Source organism: Mustela nivalis (assembly GCF_964662115.1).
Source record: "Mustela nivalis genome assembly, chromosome: 4".
Classification (NCBI taxonomy): Eukaryota; Metazoa; Chordata; class Mammalia; order Carnivora; family Mustelidae; genus Mustela; species Mustela nivalis.
In genome coordinates, this window is record NC_139023.1 from 66,911,248 (window position 1) to 66,934,042 (window position 22,795).

At 43.7% G+C, this 22,795-nt stretch overlaps 1 protein-coding gene across 1 annotated transcript in view; it reads right to left on the minus strand.

Moving 5' to 3' along the window:
• NSD2 (nuclear receptor binding SET domain protein 2) overlaps window positions 1–22,581 on the minus strand; it is a gene marked incomplete at its 5' end in the record, with an annotated part of 63,271 nt that extends 40,690 nt beyond the window's left edge. Inside the window, 5 exon segments of the mRNA XM_082727063.1 lie at window positions 7,754–8,236; window positions 8,732–8,898; window positions 18,761–18,923; window positions 21,986–22,560; window positions 22,563–22,581. Of these exon segments, the coding sequence (XP_082583189.1) occupies window positions 7,754–8,236; window positions 8,732–8,898; window positions 18,761–18,923; window positions 21,986–22,560; window positions 22,563–22,581 (1,407 nt within the window).
• Window positions 22,582–22,795: the final 214 nt, after the last annotated feature.

The following is a 22,795-nucleotide window of genomic DNA, read 5'->3' on the forward strand; positions in this document are numbered from 1 at the left end:
GGCTGTCCTGCCACAACAGCAGTGCAAAGTAACAGACACAGGCCTCAACTGCCCAGGAGGCCCTTTCAAAAAGGGCCTGATTCCGAGCACTGACCAGCATGCTCTGGAGCCAGACCCCAGGTTCACGTGTGGTTCCCATATGGCAGCTTTGTGAACTCGGGCAAGTAAAGGGGTCTCCCCCTCTGTGATGAGGGGGCAGTAACTCTTCACCTGGCAGGGATAAGGAATCACCAAATTAATGCTGCTGGTCACTACTACCACTACCACCATTTGGACCCACACTGGCCCAACCAACAAGGGTAACCTCTGCCCCAAAATGCAAAACCCTACTCACAACATGGTCACTGCAGACAGCTTCCTATGGCCTTTTGTGCCCCTTCCCCGCCACCTCATCAAGTCCTCCCCGCCCTGAGGGACACTGGCACACCGCCAACGCCAACTTCCACCCACTCTCGCATCTCAGAGCACATGCATTTTCAGATGTGGGTCAACAGCAGCCTAACAATCATGCAGCCCTTCCATGTCCTCACAACCCCAGGATGCCTTCTGCAACGCAAAGAACAGCTCTGAGCTCCAGCGTTCTACTGGGTGTTCTCGGTGTCCCTTGTGAACTGTCACCGTTCCCACTGTGCCCCTGCAGTCCCGGCCCCACATACACCTACTTCCTCCTCTCATCTTGGGGCCCCTTTGTCCAGCAGGGTTCTGTTCTGCCTGCCCTCATTCATGAGGGTGAGCTCACCAGCCCCAACACTCCAAGCATCAAAGGTCTCAGACCCTCACGCAGCAGAGGTTTCTGTTCAGGGCTTCAAAGTCACAGGACAACTGCCTTCTGGAACTCTCCACTTCCAGATTCCTCATGATCAGCACATGCATTCATGGACCCACCACCTTCAGTCATCCAGCCCTGAATACAATGTCCTCAATCAGATGAATCCTAGCCATGCCATGCTCACAGCTGTCATCAAACAAGACTTGACTCCTTGAGGCCCCCTTCCCTTTGTACCTAAATCCCTTGCCAGATCGGCCAGCTCCACTCCTGAACATTTGTGTATCCACCCCATCTAGATGACTATGGTTTCACGAACCAGTCTCCTGGCCTTCAGCCCTACCCATCTACCGGCTGACAATCCCATCCTAAAAGGGCTCCCTCCTTGCAACTAGAGGGACCACACCTGGCCCATATGTAGAATAGGGTCCTTGCCACTTGGCAATGTCTTCCACAGCCCCCCCATAGCCTGGAGCCCATCCTTACCCACCCCCCTTTCATCACTCCCTGAACAACTCTGCACTCAGGGGCACAACAACAGGCTCTGCCTCTCCACAAGCCACACTCTCCTGAAACATTTTCTTCCACCAGGCTGACTTTGGCACACCCTTTTAATTTCAGCTACAATGTTGTATTCACTCATTCATTCATTCATTCAAGGAACATTCTGAGCTAGGTACAGGAAATAGAAAGGTCAAAGCAGCCACCATCCTACCCACAGTGCTCACCTTCTGGGGGGCCACCTGCTTATTTTTCATCCCTAGTCATGTACTATGAACTCCAGCGGGGACAAAGAAGTATGCCCCTCATCATTTTGGGTTAATGAGGCCCTGGCTTCTCCCTGAAGTCTATGGGCCTCATCACTGAAGCAGGGAGTACAAAGACTACAAGTTCTATGCGTGCGGGTGCACACACAAACATGCACAGATGTGATTTTTTGGGCCAATTCCCTGTCCTTGCTCCTGCCTGTGTCCTCCCACAGTACAGGAGAGTCACTTTACATCTCAGAGTTCAGGGTAGCTAGCTATAAGACAGGGATAATTTACGCCAACCTCAAAAGGCCTTACTGAATAATCTTCTTTCACAGTAACATACAGGCAATGTATCTTACAGACAGTAAGCACTCAGTAGTAGCAACCTCCATACTTTTATAAAGATTTATTTATTTGAGGGGTGCCTGGATGGCTCAGTCCGTGAAGCGTCTGCCTTTGGCTTAGGTCATGATCCTAGGGTCCTGGGATCAAGTCCCACATCCAGCTCCCTGCTCAGTGGGGAGGAGCCTGCTTCCACCTTTCCCTCAGTCCCTCCCCCTACTTGTGTCCTCTCTCTGTCAAATAAATAAAATCTTAAAAAAAAAAAAAAAAGATTTATTTATTTGAAAGAGAAAGAGAGCATGTATGCAAGCAGGAGGAGGGGCAGAAGGAGAAGGAGAGAGAATCTTCAAGCAGACTCCCCACTGAGTGCAGAGCCCACCATGGAACTCCATCTCAGGACCCTGAGATCCTGACCCAAGCCAAATCCAGTAATTAGATGCTCAACTGACTGAGCCACCAGGCGCTCCAACCATTTTTTCTTTTTCTTTTTTTTTTTTTTAAGATTTTATTTATTTGGGAAAGAGAAAGAGAGAGAGAGGGAGCATGAGCATAGACGGTAAGTAAGAAGCAGACTCTCCACTGAGCAAGGAGCCCTATGCAGGACTTGATCCCAGGACCCTGAGATCACAACCTGAGCTGAAGGTAGATGCTTAACCAACTGAGCCACCTAGGTGCCCCAAGTTTTAATAAACTATATCTCAGACACACAAAAAAATATGGAAAACCAAATACCCACAAGTTCACACACTGTGCTGATTAAACTGTTACCAGTACAAAGACTTTGTGTGCTCCTCAGAGTTCGACTCCCTGCTCTCAGCCCACCTGTCACCTCACACATCCTTTCAGAGCTTTGTGTGGCTTTTAGACTTCTGAGGCGGCTACAGTACCCTACACCTCACACCTCCACTCCTAGTACTCCTGCCTCCCTATTGAACAGCACTGGCCAGTGCAGCCAATGCACAGTGTAGAAACAAGGGCATACAATTTGTCAGGTCTAAGATTTATGTAAGACCTCACCCTGCCCTTTCCTGGATTAACTGCTCCATGAGAAGCCAGCCTCTGTGCTATGAGGACACCCCAGCCACCCCATGGAGAGGACCACACATGAGGCCTCCTACAGGCACTATCAGTACAGTACCTTGGAAGAAGATTCTCCAGCCCCAGTCAAGCCTTCAGAAGATACAGCCCCAGCCAACATCTTAACTACGACTTCATGGGACATTCTGAGTCAGAACCACCCAGCTAAGCTGCTCCCAAGTTCCTGACCCACAGAAACTGTCTGAGAATCCAAGTGTGTTGTTGTTTTAAGCCACTAAGTTCTGAGGTCATGTGTCCTGCAACACTACATAATTGACACAAACATCTATACAAAGAATGGAGACATATAGCATGGATCAACTCTAATGCGCCTGTAAAAATTAGGATCAGAGAAGGTGAAAAAGATTCTTTAAAAATGGGAAACTGAGGGGCGCCTGGGTGGTTCAGTGGGTTAAAGCCTCTGCCTTCGGCTCAGGTCATGATCCCAGGGTCCTGGGATCGAGCCCCGCATCAGGCTCTCTGTTCAGCGGGGAGCCTGCTTCCTTCTCTCTCTCTCTCTGCCTGCCTCTCTGCCTACTTGTGATCTCTGTCTGTCAAATAAATAAATAAAATCTTTAAAAAAAAAAATGGGAAACTGAGGGGTGCCTGGGTGGCTCAGTGGTTAAAGCCTCTGCCTTCAGCTCAGGTCATGATCTCAGGGTCCTGGGATCGAGCCCCACATCGGGCTCTCTGCTCAGTGGGTAGCCTGCTTCCCCCTCTCTCTCTGCCTGCCTCTCTGCCTACTTGTGATCTCTGTCAAATAAATAAAATCTTAAAAAAATAAAAATAAAAATGGGAAACTGAGACCACACACATCAGTAGTCATTGACAACACAACTGATGCTTAAAGCCTTCAGTAAATTCTTCCTCACAGTCGTTTCCTCACTGTGGCTTTTTATCACAGTGGGCCTCCCCTAGCTGCTCTTGACTCCTTGCCTCCAAACAGAGTCTCCCTGACCCCTTACCCCACCCAGGTCCTCATCAGTGGGCCTATATCCCACTGTGGACTTTGTCTTCCAACAAACTCATTGCCCTGCCTACAGCCCTCTAACTGTATTCTAGGAACACTACAGAACACACTTGTGAGCTACACATCTGAGCCAAGCCTGATGGACAAAGATGAACAAGCAAAACATGTTAACAAAAACTGCATACATCTCACAAAGCATAACACTTTACTTCATCTGCAAGAAGCTGGACCTCAAAAAGAGAGCCAAGTGGCAGCCAAACGTCCTTGATAGTCACAGTCTTCTATCTAGTGACTCTAGAAAAGGGAGGTCCAGGAAGCAAAGGGAGGTCTCCACCCAAAGCTGTTCCTCAAGGGTTGGGCATTGATTAATCAATTAATAACCAAACAAAAACCATCCTTGGAGTCACCACCACCTCCCAAAAGACCCTAGAAAGACCCAGATCATTCTCAACTGGAATCTAGGATTACTTATTACAGAACCAGAATAAACACACTTATAATCACAATATAACTGAACCAGTTGAAGAGCATCTTGCCATCATCACTCTTCTGACAACACAAAATCAACTAGCACCTGAGCCCAGCTGGGAGGGAAGGGACCCATGGGCCTCACACAACCCTCCTGCCCTATAGAGACCAGGTCCAAGCAGGGAAGAGCAAGGCAGAGCGCTTGTCTCTAATGCAGAACTAAATTTTAATTGTGCACCCTTCTGTCTGGTTGCTGCTTAGAGTAGGATGCCGATGGCAACAGGCAATAGGCTCTGGAGGGGCACTGAGAGCCGGAGAGCTCCAGAGCAGAGCTACTGCTCCTTGAGGGCAGAACAACTCACTCATGTGTCAGCCTTCAAGTCGCAGCTTGTCAGCAGTGTCTGGACTGACAGGCTTCTGTTTGTTCTTGGCATGTTTCTTAGTACTGGGAAGGCCATCTGAAAGCAATTTGGGTCCCCAAAAGCAAAAAGGATGGTCTTTGTGAAGTGGCTTGAATTCTCAGGCACACACTTTTCTCTCATAATTTTAGATGAGTGGAGACCATGAAGAAACAGACTAGGAACAACAGGCTGGAACACAGCTGGCTGGCTGCTTCCCAAGTCCCAGAGCATGCAGGTCTGCAGCAACTACAAGAGGAGTCCGACCATCCACACAGTGGTAGACATTCCAAGTCTGCCACAGGTGCCCCTGGCCTGCAGCAGGCCCAGTGTGCTAACTATTCACACTGCTCAGTGCTCTGCACCATTTCAAACTCAGCAATGGTCACAGTTCCTCCACCTTGCCTAGGAAGACTAGACCAAGGACATACACTCACAGCTACACATCTACTTTTGTGGGTGGATGCAGGTACACAGGGGGGGTTGCTACGCTTCACACTTCATAGGAACATGATGGGATATGCATACGCATCAGCACACTGCTTTTCCCCCTCCCCCAACTTCCAGCGGGTTCACTTCACTCATGCCCAGAATCCTGCTGGAAGAGCACACCACACCTGTTCACTCCTTTCACAGCATCCCGGTTTTGAACACTATGCCATCTCCTTGGGTGCACGGGCCAGTTTCTCTGGGGCAAATACCTGGGCATGACATAATACATAAAAACATGCATTTTCAATTCCACTATATATTGCCGAATTTCTCTTGAAACCTAGTGGAAGAAATGATGGGGGTTCTCACTGCTGTTCCTCATTCCGGAGGTGCTGGCCTGTGTGGCTCACCTGGGGCAGGGGAGCTCCACTCCCATGCAATCATCACCTGCAGCACCCTGGCTGCCAGCAAGGTGGGGCAGCATCTCTTCATGGATGCACTGGTTGTCCACACTTTTCTAGAAATTGCCATTTTCATAGGCTTCAGAATAGTTTGAGCTTTATACACACAGTTCATCCTTTCCCTGAGGTTCATGGTGTCCTTGGCACATAAACTTTCACAGCTCCTCACCAATCTATGGTCAGTTTGCCTTAACAAATCCTCCGCTCTCCCAAAGCATAAAGCTGTTCCACAGTAACTGAGTTCTGACCAGCTGTCTGCACCCCTTTCCCAACTGCTTCCACACCCTCAAGAACGCTTCAGGGCTCTACTCTGGATAATGCTCCCGTTCTGAACGCCCATGGCACAAACATCCCTGCGTCTAACAGAACTTCCTGTGCGATAGGGCCAACGTTCAGGTGTGGCTTTTTATCATCCAATCAGAAAGGGTAAAGAAATTCCTATTGGGAATTGTATTAGGATTATACATAATTTATAGTTTAAATAAGGAGAACTGACAACTATGACTTCAGAATACTAAACCTTCCAATTAACATATCTGTTTATTTAGGTCCACTAAAATACCAAGTGTTATTTTTCTCCAAAATTATACATATTTTACTTATTTCTTGATACCTTATATTTTGTTGCAGTCATAAATGGTATCTTTTTTTTTTTTTTCTTGAGATTTTATTTTCAGGGTTGCCTCAGTGGCTCAGTCGTTAAGCATCTGCCTTTGGCTTGGGTCATGATCCTAGTGTCCTAGAATCGGGCTTATTCAGCGGGGAGCCTGCCTCTCCCTCTCCAGCTCCCACATGTCTGTATTCCCTCTCTAGCTCTATTATAAATAAATAAAACCTTAAAAAAAATTTATTTTCAAGATTTTCAAGTAATCTTTATACCAATCATGGGACTCAAACTTACAATCCCCAGATCAAGAATCACATGCTCCACCAACTGAGCCAGTCAGGCATCCCAAATTGTATCTGTCTTAATACGTTTCCTCTTTGTTGCTGTTCTTGTATACTGATCGTACAACTACCAGTCTTAATGAACTCATTATTTCTAAAGATTTTCTGTAGATTCTCTTAAGTTTTTTACACAGACCTCTGCAAACAATGGCAGGTTTATTTCTTCTTTTACAATTATGTCTTTCTCCTTCCTTTCCCTTATCTTACCATACTGGCTAGTATTTTCTTTACAACACTTAACATAACTGGTTAAAGAAAGGCACCTAGTCTTGTTCAGAATTTTATTTTGTTTAACATTTTATTATTTAATTTTAAATCAGAGAGAGAGTGAGCCCAGGCAGTGGGACTGGCAAGCAGAGGGAGAAGCAGGCTCCCCACTGAGGAAGGACGCTGATGTGGGACTCGATCCCAGGACTCTAACCTGAGCTGAGGGCAGCCACTTAACTGGCTGAGCCACCCAGGGATCCCTTGTTCACAATTTTAAAGAGAATGCTTCTAAAGTTTCATTAATAAGTATGATGCTTATTGAAAGTTCCTGATTAATAACCTTCAACAGATTAAGGAAGTCACCTTCTAATTCTAGCTTGCTAACTTTGTATCAAAGAGCAATGAATTTTATCAAATGCCTTTTCTCCATCTACTGAGAGGATCATTTGATCAGTATCAGAGTGAATCACATACCAGATTTTCTCACATTGTACCACCTTCACATTACTGAAAAAAGCCCTACTGACCTCTCACCTCAAGTAATATTGAACCTAACAAAAAAACAAGCACCTAATCCCTTTAGGTGATTTCTTCAAAATCAAGCTTTACAATGCACTAACAGATGCCGTTTTCTATGACGACAATTAAGGAAAGTGTTCAAATGCTTCCATCGTTGATCTATTCCCATCCCGGTATCTTCTCGTCCACAATGCGAGAGATGTTTTCATAACCAACAGTGCAGAGGCAAGCATCTTTGCCCCAAGGATGACTGTTACCTAATAATACTTATTTATTAGAGCTAAAATCTCGGCAAGGCTCGCTACAGACTGATAATGCTGAGAAACAGAGGAACAGCACTGAAGGGATGTTCCTCCAATTCAGGAACTCCCCGAATAAATACACAACACCTCAGAAACCATCACAGTACCCACCTCATCCCTGTGCTTCTGACAGAAGACCAAAAACTGGGATGCCGCATCTCCCTTCCTGTTTCGTGGAGTGGAGGCCGTGGTCTTCTTCCTTCCAGGAGGAGACCCTACCCCTCTCTTGGGATCGGCCTCTGCCATCTTCTGAGGAGTACTCTTTACTGTCCCAGGATCACTTTCTTGGTTTTCGGCAGAACCAGACAGCTTGGCTCTTCGCCTTCTCTTGATGGGAATGCTCTCTTCTCTCATGGACTTGGGGTTATCAGCAGCTTTTTCAGTGACCCCTGAGGATTCTACCATTTGTCCTGAAGACTCCACAGCAATGCTTGCCTCCTTAGCCACGTGAGGGTTGAGATGAAGCTGGTCCCCCACGTAGAGGAAAGTGAACTTAGCTTTCCGCTCCTCTACTGACATGCTTGCAGCTTCTTCTGCTTGAACGATGCCCATTTCCCACTGGGCCCTCAATTTCCCTGAAATAGGTTTCAACAGCTAAAAGGAAAAACATAAGACATTATAAGTTTCATTATACAAACAAAAAGTTAACACACTTAAAAAAAAAAAAAAGGACACTTTAATAATTTCAGATAAATTTTAAAATCAAAAACTATAAAAACCAATTAACTTGAAGGTTTTAGACAGAATTCACCCCAATATAATAGCTACTATTTCTTTAAACTAGAAACCAATTCCAGTCATATTTAACTAATGTAATATATAGATTATATAATATATATAACACTACATATTTTTATATATATAAAAAGAATAAAAATTATTTTAAAAATTAGCTCTATCATCAAATGAGTAAAACAAATATACCATCTCTAAGGAAACTTGTCTTGTTTTGTAACACAGTGTATTGGGCAAAGTTAAACAATGACAGACATAAGCCATTATAATAAATCAAGCCACCACAATTTCAAAATAAATAAGAATATAAATTAAAGTTTTGGTCTCAAATTGTACTTAAGGAACATCTATCACCTTAATTTTCTCAGCTTTCGTGGGTGCCTGCTTGGCACTTTCCTGGCATAATTTTTCAAACTGTCCTTCTCCTTCAAAAGCTACAAGGCTCTTCTCAAATATCCAAGCTCTTTCTGGGGCATCACCAAAGAACTGTACGTGATACTGGCGTGCACTCTTTTTCTGACCTAGTTTTTAAAATAAAATGTTAGAACTTGAAAGTTAGAATTTTGGATGAAATCAGGCAAGTCTATTAATAATTACTGATAGGAAGTTGGAAGCTGCTTTGAGGTCATTTTATTTGGTGCTGTTTTAGTTGTTAACCTCTAAAAAAGTCCTACTCTTTTTATCCCCACCATACTCCATGTCAAAGAGAAAGGAAAAGCATTTATGAAGAACTCAGATAAGATTCAAATTATACTAGGAAATAAAGTGGACATTTCCCTTCCAAGATCCACTTAAAAAGATTACCAAATAAAGAAGGCCAAGAGACAACATGAACAAAAGGGCCATTCCACAGAGAGGGGCCTATGCAGCAATGAAGGGATACAGACTGGTGTAAGACAGCCTGAATTCAAATTCCAACCCCACCACCTACAGCTGGGCAACCTTGGGCTGGCTACTCATTCACAATGTCTATAGGGGAATTAGGGCACCAAGGATCTCTGAGGACACCCATGAGGCCACAGGGTAGCCCCTCAGATGTCCACTGATGCTCCTCTTAGAATAAAGGAGGAAGCCACTTCCTACAGTGCAGTCAGAAAGGAGGAGGGTGAGGAAAGAGACACTTGACCCCAAATCCAAGAGAGGAGGTGCCATCCTCGGCTGAGGAAAAGTGAGGTTGAAAACAAGCAAGCTGGTTAAAAGGTCAGATTTCAGTATGCCTGGGTGGCTCAGTCAGTTAAGCATCCAACTCTTGATCTCACCTCAAGTCTTGATCTCAGGATTGTGAGTTCAAGTCCCACACTGAACTTAAAAAAATAAGAGGTCACATTTTTGTGCCAAGTGGAGGGACAATGGGGGATCTCCATGGGAGAACTATCAGCCCCTGATGCTTCAGAGAATGCTGGTCACAAGAAATCCAAGAACACTTCCTAAAGAACAAACACACCCCAGAGGAAAAACCTCTCCATTGAGTTGTTTTGGAGATCCTCCCAACTAAGTGGCCAACAGCCAGCTGGAGTGTAAATAAGCTAAGTCTCTCCACATACAGGTTGCAGGACCTCTGAGTGATACCCTCTCAAACACAAATGTTTGGGTATCACTGAGAGGTCCCCCCAGGGCCCAGGGAAGCCCCCAGCATAAACAAGTCCAAGATACACAGAAATAAGCAGTCTCTGCAAGGCCATACACACAAAACTCTAGGAAGAGATGACACCTAACAAAGAAAAACTAGTTTGCTATGAAAAGAAAACAAAGAAAAGAGCTACTGGAAACTTTAAAATACAATTATGGAAAAAAAAAAAAACACACACACACACACCTTGAAATCTTGAAAAAAACAAAAAACGAAAACAAGAAATCTTGGAAGGTCAGTTAAGAAATCTTCCAGAAAGAAGATATATAAGGTGAAAAACATCTACTCCCATAAGAAACCTATAGGATCAAACCAGGAAGTACCATACCCAAATAACTGTTCTAGAAACAGAAAGAGAGAACACTGTCTAAGAATTAACCCAAGACCATGTCTCAGAACTAAAACAATCCTAAGTACCTCATCCAATACCCATCCCAATGCACATCTTTCTGACATTTAAGGTGTTGGGGGAGGGGACAAGGGCAGCTTCCACGTTAATGGAATGAAAAGTAGCAGTAGCATAACAAGGTACTTCAAGAGCAACCCTGGATGCTAGAAAGAAATGATGTAATACCTTCAAAATCCTGAAAAGAATTACTTTCAACATAAAATTCTACACTAAGCCAAACCATCAGTCAAGTGTGAAAACACAGAAGTAGCATCCTCCAAATGACAGGGAATCAAATTTATCTCTCATACACACTTTCTTAGAACCTAAAAATTATACTCCAGCAAAAAAGGAAACTGACCACGAGTGAGCACAATGGGAAGCCACAGAAAACAATGCATGTAACTCAGGAAAGCATCTTTAAAAAGGTCTGAGATTATCACTATGCAAAAGGTTAAGAGTGCCAGCAATACAGATTGAAACAGGAAAAGGGAAGATTCTGGGAGGTCTAGGGGAAGAAAAGATAAAAGAACTCTTCCATACCAAAAGAAAATCTGAACAAGGAAAGAGGATTAAAGATGAGATCCAAGGGGTGCCTGGGTGGCTCAGTTGGTTAAGTGTCTGATTCCTGATTTCAGCTTAGATCATGATCTTGGGGTCCTAGGATCATGCTCCACAGCGAGCTCTGTGCTCTGGACTCAGTGGCTCAGCAGGGTCTGCTTAAGATTCTCTTTCTTCCTCCCCCCAACAGGGACAGAGAAATGAGTATTTGAAAAACAAAAAAAATTAAAAGTAAGGCTCTATAGTCTTATATAGCAAAGTATATGATTTAAAAAAAAAAAAAAAATGCAGGGGTGCCTGCCTGGCTCATCAGTGGAGTATGTAATGCTTGATCTCGGGGTCATGAGTTCAAGCCCCACATTGGGTATAGAGCCTATTAAAGAAAAAGAAAGAAAGAAAGAAAGAAGGAAAGAAAGGCAATAATTAACTCCAAGAAAAACAAGAAGTTGTACAAAAAAGAAAATGCAATTACAGAACACAATTTGCTTTGCACTGAATGATATTTACATAGTCAAAATCATGTAAACATTTATGTTTGATGTAATAAAAACAGTGAGTTAATTTGCCCCCTGGAGTGGCCAATAGGCTAAAAATTAAAACAAACAAACAAAAATCACCAAAGAACTCTGAATTTATTCTATGTAGAGAATGGAAAGAAAAGAAATAAATGACTGAAAGATCAGTCTTCATTTTCCATAAAGGAAAATCAACAGAAAATATGTAAATGAGAAATCAAAAGATAGTATTAAAACTACAAGAAAATGTTAGAAGAGTTAAAAATAATTAGCTCTAAGGAGGAGAGTGAACTGTTTTTCACAACTAACCTCTCAGTAGAATTTGGTTTGTTTATAAGTGTGTATACTTCCTTGATTTTATAATAGGTGAGATTCAAAAATATGTTAGGGGATTTATAACTCCTTCCATTACTTTAATACTTTGAAAAAACTTTCCTTAGTCATGAAAAGGACTACAGACATGTGTCACAGCATTTGCATAATGCAGAAAATCTGTTATAGTGCATATGATGAAATAATATGAACTTACATTACTTTTTATAAACAGTTAACTACACAGAAAAATGCTCCTTACAGGTGGGGTGAAAAAAAGCAGAGAAGAATACTATAGTCCGATCCCAAGTTTGTAAAATAAATGTACTTAGTTTGGGTTTTTTAAATTTTTTTTTTAAGATTTTATTTATTTATTTGGCACACAGAGATCACAAGTAGGCAGAGAGGCAGGCAGAGAAAGAGAGGAGGAAGTAGGTTCCTTGCTGAGCAGAGAGCCCAATGCGATGTGGGGCTTGATCCCAGGACTCTGGGATCATGACTTGAGCTGAAGGAAGAGGCTTTAATCCACTGAGCCACCCAGGCACCCCAAATATACTTAGTTTTGAAGTTCTTTCCTGCCTAGACATTTGGTAGCAATATAACCTAATTTTCCCCTATTTTTATGGGTTTCTTTAATCCATATGAATTTCTTTGGTTCAAGTTGAGAGGTGAATATCTCACTGTTTTATTTTACCACATAATTAACCAGTTGTCCCACCATTTATTCGTAATTATTTCTTCCTGTGATTTCTGATATTCATCAATCGTGGCTGGTATGAAAACAACTGTCATCGCTTGACCTACTTACAATTCCTGCTAAGAGAACCACCAACAGTCAGGTACCTAATTTTGCATTACAATCCTTTCCTCCCCATCCTGGCCCAGGGGACTTAAGGTGGTCCCTGACCCTCTGGGCCAGACTGAGCCAGAGTCTCTCCAGATTCTATAGAATCCTTTGAGTTAACAGCAGTCACCCATGCATGCAAAATGGATTCCACAAAGAGACATGGCTGCTTTGGAGCTGAAGCTCTAGGGAGGAAAAGAAGCCATAAAAAATGCAGACAAAGGCCACAGAAAATCACAAGGACATGACAGCACAAAGTTCTACAGGAAATAAAGGACAAGCATCACCATGCCTGACTTTCCTGGCTTAGTCCCTGGGGGGCACTGGAACACCAAAATAGGTAAAGCAGAAACTGACAAAATTGCAAAGAAAAAAAAGGTACATTCACTTTCACAGTGGATGATTTTAACACACCTCTCTTAGTAACTGAGAGAACAAGCAAAAAAGAAAAAAAATCAGTGAGATTATACTATTAAATAACCCAAGATATGAGAAAGCCAGATTACCTATAGTATTTTTCTAGAAAATGCTGGAATTTGGAAATAAACCAATGAGGGTTCCCTTCTGTAACAGAAAAAGTGACAACAAAATTTTCCACAAAAGATAATTACTTGACTCCTGACCCCAGTTATCTTATGAGAACAGACGTGTCAAGAAGATCATGAAGCTCCCAATCCAAAAGAATTCCTTTTTCACAGTATAATATCTAAAACATACATTTATCTTCTGTTTCCAACTTAAAGAGTCAGGCCTCAAAGCTGCTCATCCACCTGGATGCCCTTATAAATAGTAGACAAGTTATGCTGCTATATATCACAAAAATGCTACTAGAACTTTTATTAACTTAGCTTTTCAAAGGAAATTTCTCAAAAGAGCCTGGATTGAGTTGCAGCTTATGAGTTGTATTCTCTTCTGCATGTATATTATACTTCAATTCTTAAAATCTGAATGCATTACTAAGATCTAAATTCAAGCATATCTATAAATCCAAGCATGATAAGTGTGGGGGGGGAGTACACATACACAAAAATAAAGAAAATAAAATTGGGGGTGGGGATACAGGGTAGGGTAAGGGAGCTGCATCTCACAGGAAGAAAAAAAAAAATACCTGCTTCACAAGACCCATATGCTCAGCCAGTTCCATGCCAGAAGCCACCCCTTCTTCAGGTCCTTACTCCTTCCCCAACAAGGACATCTAAACCCCCAAAGTACACCCATTACTCACCATGTCACTCCCACCATGGAGTTGCTGCCTGCCAAGTGTTCAGGAATCATAAACAGACCCAGAGCTCCACTTGGAGCCAGGTCTCAGTGCTGCCCGGAGTGTTACCTCACACACATCCCTGTGAAATCTCTGTCTCCCACAGCGCTGAACACAACTGGTGCCCAGATTTGGGCTTCTACACATCACTGTCTTCTAAAAAGACCCAAGTTTTCTCCAAGAAACTAGCTGATTCCCTGACAAGGGCAAAGTATAAAATGAGCATCTTACTGGGCCACATGTAAGAAGTGGTCAAAGGCTGACTGAGACATGTCAAAAGGACACTGCTGAAAGGGACTTAGTGGGACTCCTGCTCGTTAAATATGGGACAATTTGAGCATTAGAAAGAGTAAGGACTGGGGCGCCTGGGTGGCTCAGTGGTTAAGCCGCTGCCTTCGGCTCAGGTCATGATCTCAGGGTCCTGGGATCGAGTCCCGCATCGGGCTCTCTGCTCAGCAGGGAGCCTGCTTCCTCCTCTCTCTCTCTCTCTGCCTGCCTCTCTGCCTACTTGTGATTTCTGTCAAATAAATAAATAAAATCTTTAAAAAAAAAAAAAAAAAGAGTAAGGACTAAGAAGCTTGGGTGGTTCAGTCGATTAAGCATCTTCCTTCAGCTCAAGTCATGATCCCAGGGTCCTAGGATGGAGTCCTGCATCAGGCTCCTTGCTCAGCAGGGAGTCTGCTTCTCCCTCTGTCCTTCACCCCACTCATGCTCTCTTTTCTCATAAATAAATGAAAACTTTAAAAAAAAAAAAAAAGAAAGAAAAAAAGAAAGGACAGGGAAATGGGGTAACTGCATGATGGGCATTAAGAAAAGCACTTGATGTAATGAGCACTGGATGTTATATGCAACTGATGAATCACTAAAATTTCTACCTCTGAAACTAATAATACACTGTATGTTAATTAAACCAAATTAAAAAAAAAATTTTTTTTTTTTTAAAGATTAAGGACTGGGGTGCCTGGATGGCTCAGTCATTAGGCACCTGCCTCCAGCTCCAGTCATGATTCCAGGGTCCTGGGATGGAGCCCTGCTTCGGGTTCCTTGCTCAGAAGGAAGTCTGCTTCTCCCTCTTCCACTCCCCCTGCTTGTGTTCCCTCTCTCAATCAAACAAATATACAAAATCCTTAAAAAAAAAAAAAAAAGTAAGAACTATACTATATAACTAAATTTTTGCTTTTTTAAGATTTATTTATTTATTTATTTATTTGACAGACAAGAGATCACAAGTAGGCAGAGAGGCAGGCGGGGGTGGGGCGCGAACAGGCTCCCTCCTGAGCAGAGGGCCAGATGCGGGGCTCGATCCCAGGACCCTGAGATCATGACCTGAGCTGAAGGCAGACACCTAACGACTGAGCCACCCAGGCGCCCCACTATATAACTAAATTTTTAAAAGGAAGCTCATTTTCACAGAAAAATGCCAGTTAAATACGAAACCATGATAAAAATGGACAGTTACCATTTTATAAGCCAATGGATTGTAAAGGAGTGCTAAAATCATGAGGAAAGACTGGCAGAGGAAACTAAGAAACTAATCTCCAAACATAGCCACAGATTACTCACTAATAACAAAAAAGGTCTGTATTTTCCATTGGAGTTTTGTTGGCCACCACCTACTGGGAAGTGGGACAGCCCACACCAAGAGCTCCTGATGAAATTCAACCGAGACATGTGTCCTTCTGTCACCCCTCTTCCCCCACATTCTCAGTGTCTTTTAGAAGGTCGTGTGAATCTCCTGTCAGCTGGAGTATGCTCATCGTGGTTCCCTTCCTTCTGAACTACTTTTCAAATGCACACTACGAGTCCTCTGAAGTTGATTTGCTTGTGATTACCAGGAACTACCTTCTCTGCATCCCCAAACAACTCCTAGAGAAACATACTGCAAGAAGGGAGGTATTCAGTGAACACCTACGTGGTACTCCCGGCTGGTCTTATGGACCAGAGTCTGATCACAAGAGATGAGAGCAATGAGTGCTGGGGGCAAGGAGTGCTGGTCTAGACTGCAGGACCCTAAAAAGTCAAGACAGCAGACAGCTAAGTGCAATGCAAACACCCTTTTCAACCCAGAGTGATGGGAAAAAAAAAAAAAAAGGCACAGAGAAAATACTGAAGATTGCTGGGGAAGTCTAAGCAAGAGCCCTGACAATGAGACAGTGTTTCCCTCGTGTGTCTGGGTGCTGAGTTGGGCAAGAACCTGTCCTTGTTCTTAGAAGATCCCTGCTGACACATCTAGGAGTGAGGCTTTGAAACATGGGCTTGGAAGGTTTTTAAATAAACAACAAACAAACAATAAATAAAATCTTTCACAAAGCAAACAAACATGCGGTAAGATGGAACTCAAGTATGAACCCTTGGGACTACTGGGAAAGCCGGGGCATATCTGATGATATAAAGGCACTAAAAATGGGTACAAAATTAGCTAAATTAAATGATCCAACACTAGGATCCTGCAGAGGAAATAAATGGTCAAACTGGAATGCTTTCAGGAAAGAACCCTAGAGGTGACCAGAGGAAAAGGGACAGATACAATAAAAATTCAGGTTTTAAAAGTAAAAAAAGAAAAGGACAGCAACATGTGCTAACATCTGAATGCTCACTACTTACCATGGAAAGACCTTTTCCAAACAAGTGTTATTATCATCACCCTCCTTTTTCAGATATAGGGAAATTACGGCTTAAGGAAGTTAAACAGTTCATGACTAGACCAACCAGCTGTGCTAGACCCTGGCAGGCTGACTCCAGAGCCCATGCCTCCACTGGGAGCATAATGCTCTGCTCCAACATTGTAAGCAAGAGTAAGGGCTGGAGAATAAAGGAGGAGGAAGTGAGAGAGAATAAAAATGGTGCTGTGTGCGCATGTCATTCAGACAGGCTGCTGTAGACTACAGGAATTATTTTGCTCTAAATCAAGAGAAAGATGTAATGAAATTAAAATTAAATAATCCCAGGAGCTGGACCCAAGAGACATTCAAAAGACCCCTTCAATCACATAGGTCTAAGATACCAGGAGCATCATATAAACAAAGTTGAAATCCCTACACATTCAAAATTGCTTGCAATGTGCTAGGCAGACCAGTGGTGTGTGGTCATAAACCCTCCCCCACCCCCACCCTCTTACCCCCCCACACCCCCCCACCCCTGTGACTTCCACTTTGCTTTGCTGTGTGGTTTTACAGAGCTGGGAAGGAATCAGCAACACCTCTGGTGCACACCTGTGTGCCTGCCCAGCCAGTCTCAACTGGTAACTTTTTTCATACTCTACCAAGTCTAGATGCCTCTGGGATGCATCCTGGGGTCCCTGAAGCCTCGTGGGAGGGACTCCCCAATTCTGGCAAGCTGAGGATCCCAAAGGTCCTCCATGGAGTCAGAGCTGAAGCCAACCCAAAGGCTCTTCTAGCCACAAGTCCTGTGCTTTCCTGAGCCTCGAGGCAGAGTCCAACCACCCCGAGGAAGAAGGCTGGGCAAGACTCAGAGGCATTCGGGACTCGAACATGGTCCTCTTCGTCCTGAACACACCTCCTCTCAAGTCTCTTTGCCAGGTGAGCACCCCCACACCCCATCCCCAGCAGCCATATGCTTCAACACAGCAAGCCAAAAGTATCCCAACCTGTAGTAAGAGCAGCAATGCTGCTCCTGTGAGAGCTCAGACCCCCAGCCAAGAACAGGAGGGGACATGCGCTCCCGTACCACTAAGATGCCATAGAAGGCTGAGTGATCAGCAGTACTAAGAGGCCAGGAAGCCTGCCAGGCCCAATCCGCAGGTCTAGTCACCACAGTTCTGTAGGGTGCACAAGTCAGTTGGGCACTACCCTGGCTCAGCTCCAACACTGTGTTCACCATTTATCACCTTCCTCAAATTAAATTCAAACTTTATCTGCAAGAAATTTCTAGAAGAATCTTAAACCACTTGAACTCATTTTTTCCTCTAAAAACACACGAGCTTTTGTTTTGTGAGCTCTCCAATTAATATTTAGGTTTGCATCTGCTCTAATCTGTATCAATAACATATTATATTCTTAATGTGTTCTTCAGTTGTTCCATGGACCAATTTATATTCCCAAGTTTCATGATGCCAAAGAAGATCATTTCTAGTTTTTTCCTTCTTCCCACAGGCCTAAAAAATAAACTGGGACATTTTTTTATAACTCAAACTTAATATAAAATACAATTTCTGAAAATCACACTGAAATAAGCAATCACTGTTTACCTAAACAGTAATAAATTACCATAAAAACTAAAAAGCAATATAAGGCCAAGACCACTCCTCTACTAATAATACAATCAGATAAAGTACATATCCGAGTTGGATATAAAAACAAATGGCAATGTGCTACATCTGAACCAATTATTAACTTTAAAGTTGCAAAATGAACCACTGTAAATTTAACAACAAAAAAAACCAAAATCTGATTCACATATGAACAAAGGCCTAGAATAGACATTTCTTCAGAGACACACAAATGGCCAATAAGCACAAGTAAAGATGCTCAGCATCACTAATCTTTAGGGAACTGCAAACCAAACTACAAAAAGTAGACAGACAATAGAACAGTGGGTGTCAGGTGCTGGGAGGAGCAGGAAGAGGGAATTATTACTGAATGGACACTGAGGTTCAGATTCACAAGGTGAGTCCTGGGATGGATGGTGGTGACAGCCATTCAACAATGTGAACATGTTGAGTACCACTGAGCTGTGCACTTAAAAATGGTCAAGATGGTAGAGTTTATATTATGTGTATTTTAACACAATTTTTTAAAATAGAAAAAACAAAGAACCATAGTACGGCTATGGAAGAGTAAGAAAAAATTTTGGATATTAGAAAGATTAAGTACAGAATGAGAAAGATGAAAAAATAGTCCAAAAACACAATACCTTTAAGTTTGGTATAGTTGTGAAGGAGTGGATCAGCAGAAACCATGCATGGCCACCAGGGGTAACCGGACACTTTAGACCACACCAAATCACCGACATTATATTTCAATAGGTGGTCTTTGTCTCTACCGGTATTTGGACAGGACTCTTTCTTAGGTGCAATCTGAAAATGAACAACAAAAGACATACTAACACATCCAATGAGTACCCCTAAATCCAGCCTTTTATCCAAAGATTAATCAGGCTAGAGGTTTAAAATACACACACACACACACACACACACACATCCCAGAAAAAGGAGCATGCTTGCGGGGCACCTGGGTGGCTCAATTGATTAAGCATCTGCCTTTGGCTCAGGTCATGATCTCAGTGTCCTGGAATGGAGCCCCACATTGGGCTCCCTGCTCAGCAGGGAGCCTTCTTCTCCCTCTCCGTTTGCCCCTTCCTCTCAACTCATCCTCTTAGTCTCTTTCCTCAAATAAATAAATAACATCTTAAAAAGGAGGGGTGGCTGGGTGGCTCAGTCGGTTAATCCGATCTGCAATCAGCTCAGGTCATGATCCCAAGGTCCTGGAATTGAGCCCCACATGGGGCTCCCTGTGCAGTGAGGAGTCTGCTTCTCCATCTCCTTCCTGCTCATGCTTTTTCTCAAATAAATAAATAAAATTAAAAAAAAAAAAAAGAAAGAAAGAAAGAAAAGAAAAGGAGCATGCTTCCCCTGCTATTACTTCAGTAAAATTGTTCCTTGCCCTAACTAGAGAATCAGCATAGTGGCTGGCACACACAGTAGGTACTCAACATTATGATGGAGAGCCCTACGTAAATCTACTTCTTTGGCCTAGTTGATGGTCTTTAACGGTGTTTTATTCACCTGGTCAAAGAATTTTCACGGATTGAATCCATATTCTGACACACCCCCACCCCTGCTCCCCAGTCACACATCTGTCAGTTCTCTGGAGCACACGCATCACCCAACAAGGGAGAACCCAGAGTGGCAAGGACATCAGGAGGGCATGGCAGCAAGTCTCGGCTCCATTTGTGATTTGAGTCCTGGGACTCTAAGCCTCAGTTTCTCCACCTCAGAACACATGTCACTTAGGAGACCTGACCAGGGCCACTGCCACCACACACCCCTCTCAGTTCTGCCCTCCAGTGGGATAAGCAGAGTTGGCTTGACTCCTGGCCTCCTTGTAAGTGTGAACTCCTAAGCTTTCCCCTAAGAGCTCTACATATGTAGGCAAGTTGCTGAACTTGTCTGGGCTTCAGTTTCCTCATCTGCAAACCAAGAACAACAGCTCTGAAATCTCAGTAATTGTTAAAAAGTTCAGCGTGCATGCTGGGAAGGGCTGGCACAGAGTGGCCACGTTATGCTGATTCCTCCACAGCATCCCAGCTTTACGTTCTGTGCCATCTAAGCCACATGGCAGCCCCATGAAGATGAGTGGTATCACCCCCACTCTGAAGATGGAGAGTCAAAATTCAGGTATCTTGCCCAAGTTTTCACAAAACCAGGCAGCAGAGCTAGGAATCACCTGCACTTGGCCTCCTCCCCTATGAAAGAGTGAGATCCCCCACAACCATGGGCACTTCAAAAACCCACTGCATCAGCCCAGCTCACTAAATTGATCTTTCAAAAAATTCACTGTGGTAGGGGCGCCTGGGCGGCTCAGTCAGTGAAGCGTCTTGCCTTCAGCTCAGGGCATGATCCCAGGGTCCTGAGATGGAGTCCCACATCAGGCTCCCTGCTCAGCGGGGAGCCTACTTCTCCCTCTCCTTGCCACTCACCCTGCTTGTGTGTGCTCTGTCTCTCTCTCTCTCTCTCATTCTGTCAAATAAATAAAATCTTTTAAAAAAATAAATAAATAATTCACTGTCGTAATTACATTAGCAACAGCTAAACAGCTCCTGAGCACTTAAAGCACTTTAAAAAAAAAAAAAAAAAAAGATTTTATTTATTTATTTGACAAACAAGAGACCACAATTAGGCAGAGGCAGGCAGAGAGAGAAGGGGGGAAGCGGGCTCCCTGCTGAGCAGAAAGCCCAATGCAGGGCTCGATCCCAGGACCCCGAGATCACAACCTGAGCCAAAGGCAGAGGCCCAACCCACTAAGCCATCCAGGTGCCCCTTAAGGCACTTTTTTCAAACCCTTAAAAATCTTCATTATTTTAACAATTTTAAGGAAACTGTAGCCATTTCCCCTCTTATATGTGAAAACTGTAAATAAAATTCCTCAACTGTAAATTTAAACTAAATATCCCAACCTTGATGATGATTAAATGTTCCAACCCGAACTAGTTTCAGGTTCCCTTTGTCCACACCTGCAAGGAAGCCTGGAGTTTCAACTAAAGACTAGTGGGCACCAGGCAACTTCCAGATTCTGTTCATACAGACTGTATACATACTATCAGCCCCTGGCACCCTCCCTACCTCCTTCTGCCAAGGCCAAAGCTCCGGCTGTATTCTCTGGCCAACAATGATTTAAGTAGAGGGCCATCCTGAGTGCTCCTTTAAGATACAGAGACAAAAACCACTACCTTCCTTCATTTTAAGTCAAGAGGTTTCCACCCAGTGTTGGATAAGTGAACACTTCCTCAGATGTGTTCAAGTGCTGGGCTCTGCATTGGGAACCTAGAATGTGAAAGTGTAGGACATAGCCCCAGCCGCCAAGGAGGTAGACCATGTGCCAGACGCCCTGGTAGAGGAGACAAGTGGACAGTGAACCACATGGAAGGACAGGAGCATTCCTGTTCAACACAGCTTTGCTTCCCACTCCTCAGATGGTATAAACTGAAGAAGCCCCAAGCTAGGTCCCAACACACCTCTGCAATTAGGCTAAAGAATGTCTCTGGAGAGAAGATCCATGGAAACAGCACAGCCTAAAGGTCAAGGGCTGTGGAATTGGCTAGACCCGGGTTTAGAAACTGGTTTTTACCTCTCTTTAGTCATTTAATCTTAAACACTTAGTTAACCTCCCCAGGCCTCACAACGAACTCAACAGGCTGCTGTTGAGTCCAATGTCAGAGTGTCCTAAAGTGGGGGCCCAAGCACGGCCCAGGTACCACGGTCAGCCATGTGCAGACAGGGGAGTTGGAGAGCAGATGCACAGTGGCCTCTCCTCCCCTCTAGCCGACCCCACATGCAGAAGCACCCTCCTGTGGTACCCACGTTCAGGGTAACAGGCTGTTGCACTTGGCCGTACCCTGGCCACAGCGCCTCATGGATACCTTTTTATCTGAGGGACTTGAGATCTTGGACACCAGTGCTGCTTCAACAAGACCCTGCTCCAGTAAGGAGTCATATTTTATGCTTCTCTTCCTGCTCCTTCTGGCCTTATTTTCTGGTTTTTGTCCATTTTCTTCTGACTGGGACACAGCAGCAGCACTGTCACCACAAATTGAAGATTCAAAGAGAGGTTTCCCATTCATATATGTTTTGGTGATCTTCAGCTTAATTTCCGGAGAGCCATTTTTGATAGGGGTGGTGTTAGGCGGTGTCCCAAGTCCTTTCCCTTCCTGGGACTCAAAACGTAATCTGGCATCATGAGCACCAGGTTCTCCATTAAATACACGCGAAGTTAGGTCTTTCAGCTTCTCAGATGGAATAAAGGGAAGTGCATCATGGCCATTAAACTTTTGCATGACCCCCTCCTGCAGACTGGTAGAGAGGTGGGCTTTGCTGAGGAACACAGAACATTCACGATTCACTTCACAGTTCTGAGTCTTTCCATTTGTATTGCCAAGGATTTCTGGTGCCTGCTTCATCTTTATGCACTTTACAACTTTCTGAACAGAAAGAGGACTTCTTTGATGCTAACTTCCATTCAGCCCAGATGCTTCTGTTCTTAGAACACTACAATATAAGAAAAACACAAATAAAAAGAAACATTATGTTTAAACCTCACAAGCATGCTGACACTGCTACAACTTTGGGTAGTCGTTTGTTTTGAGACAATTTACAATATTTCCATAATCATTTGGGTCACAGACGCAGTTCTGATTTCACAAAAATGAGATAGAATCACAAAATGATAAAGT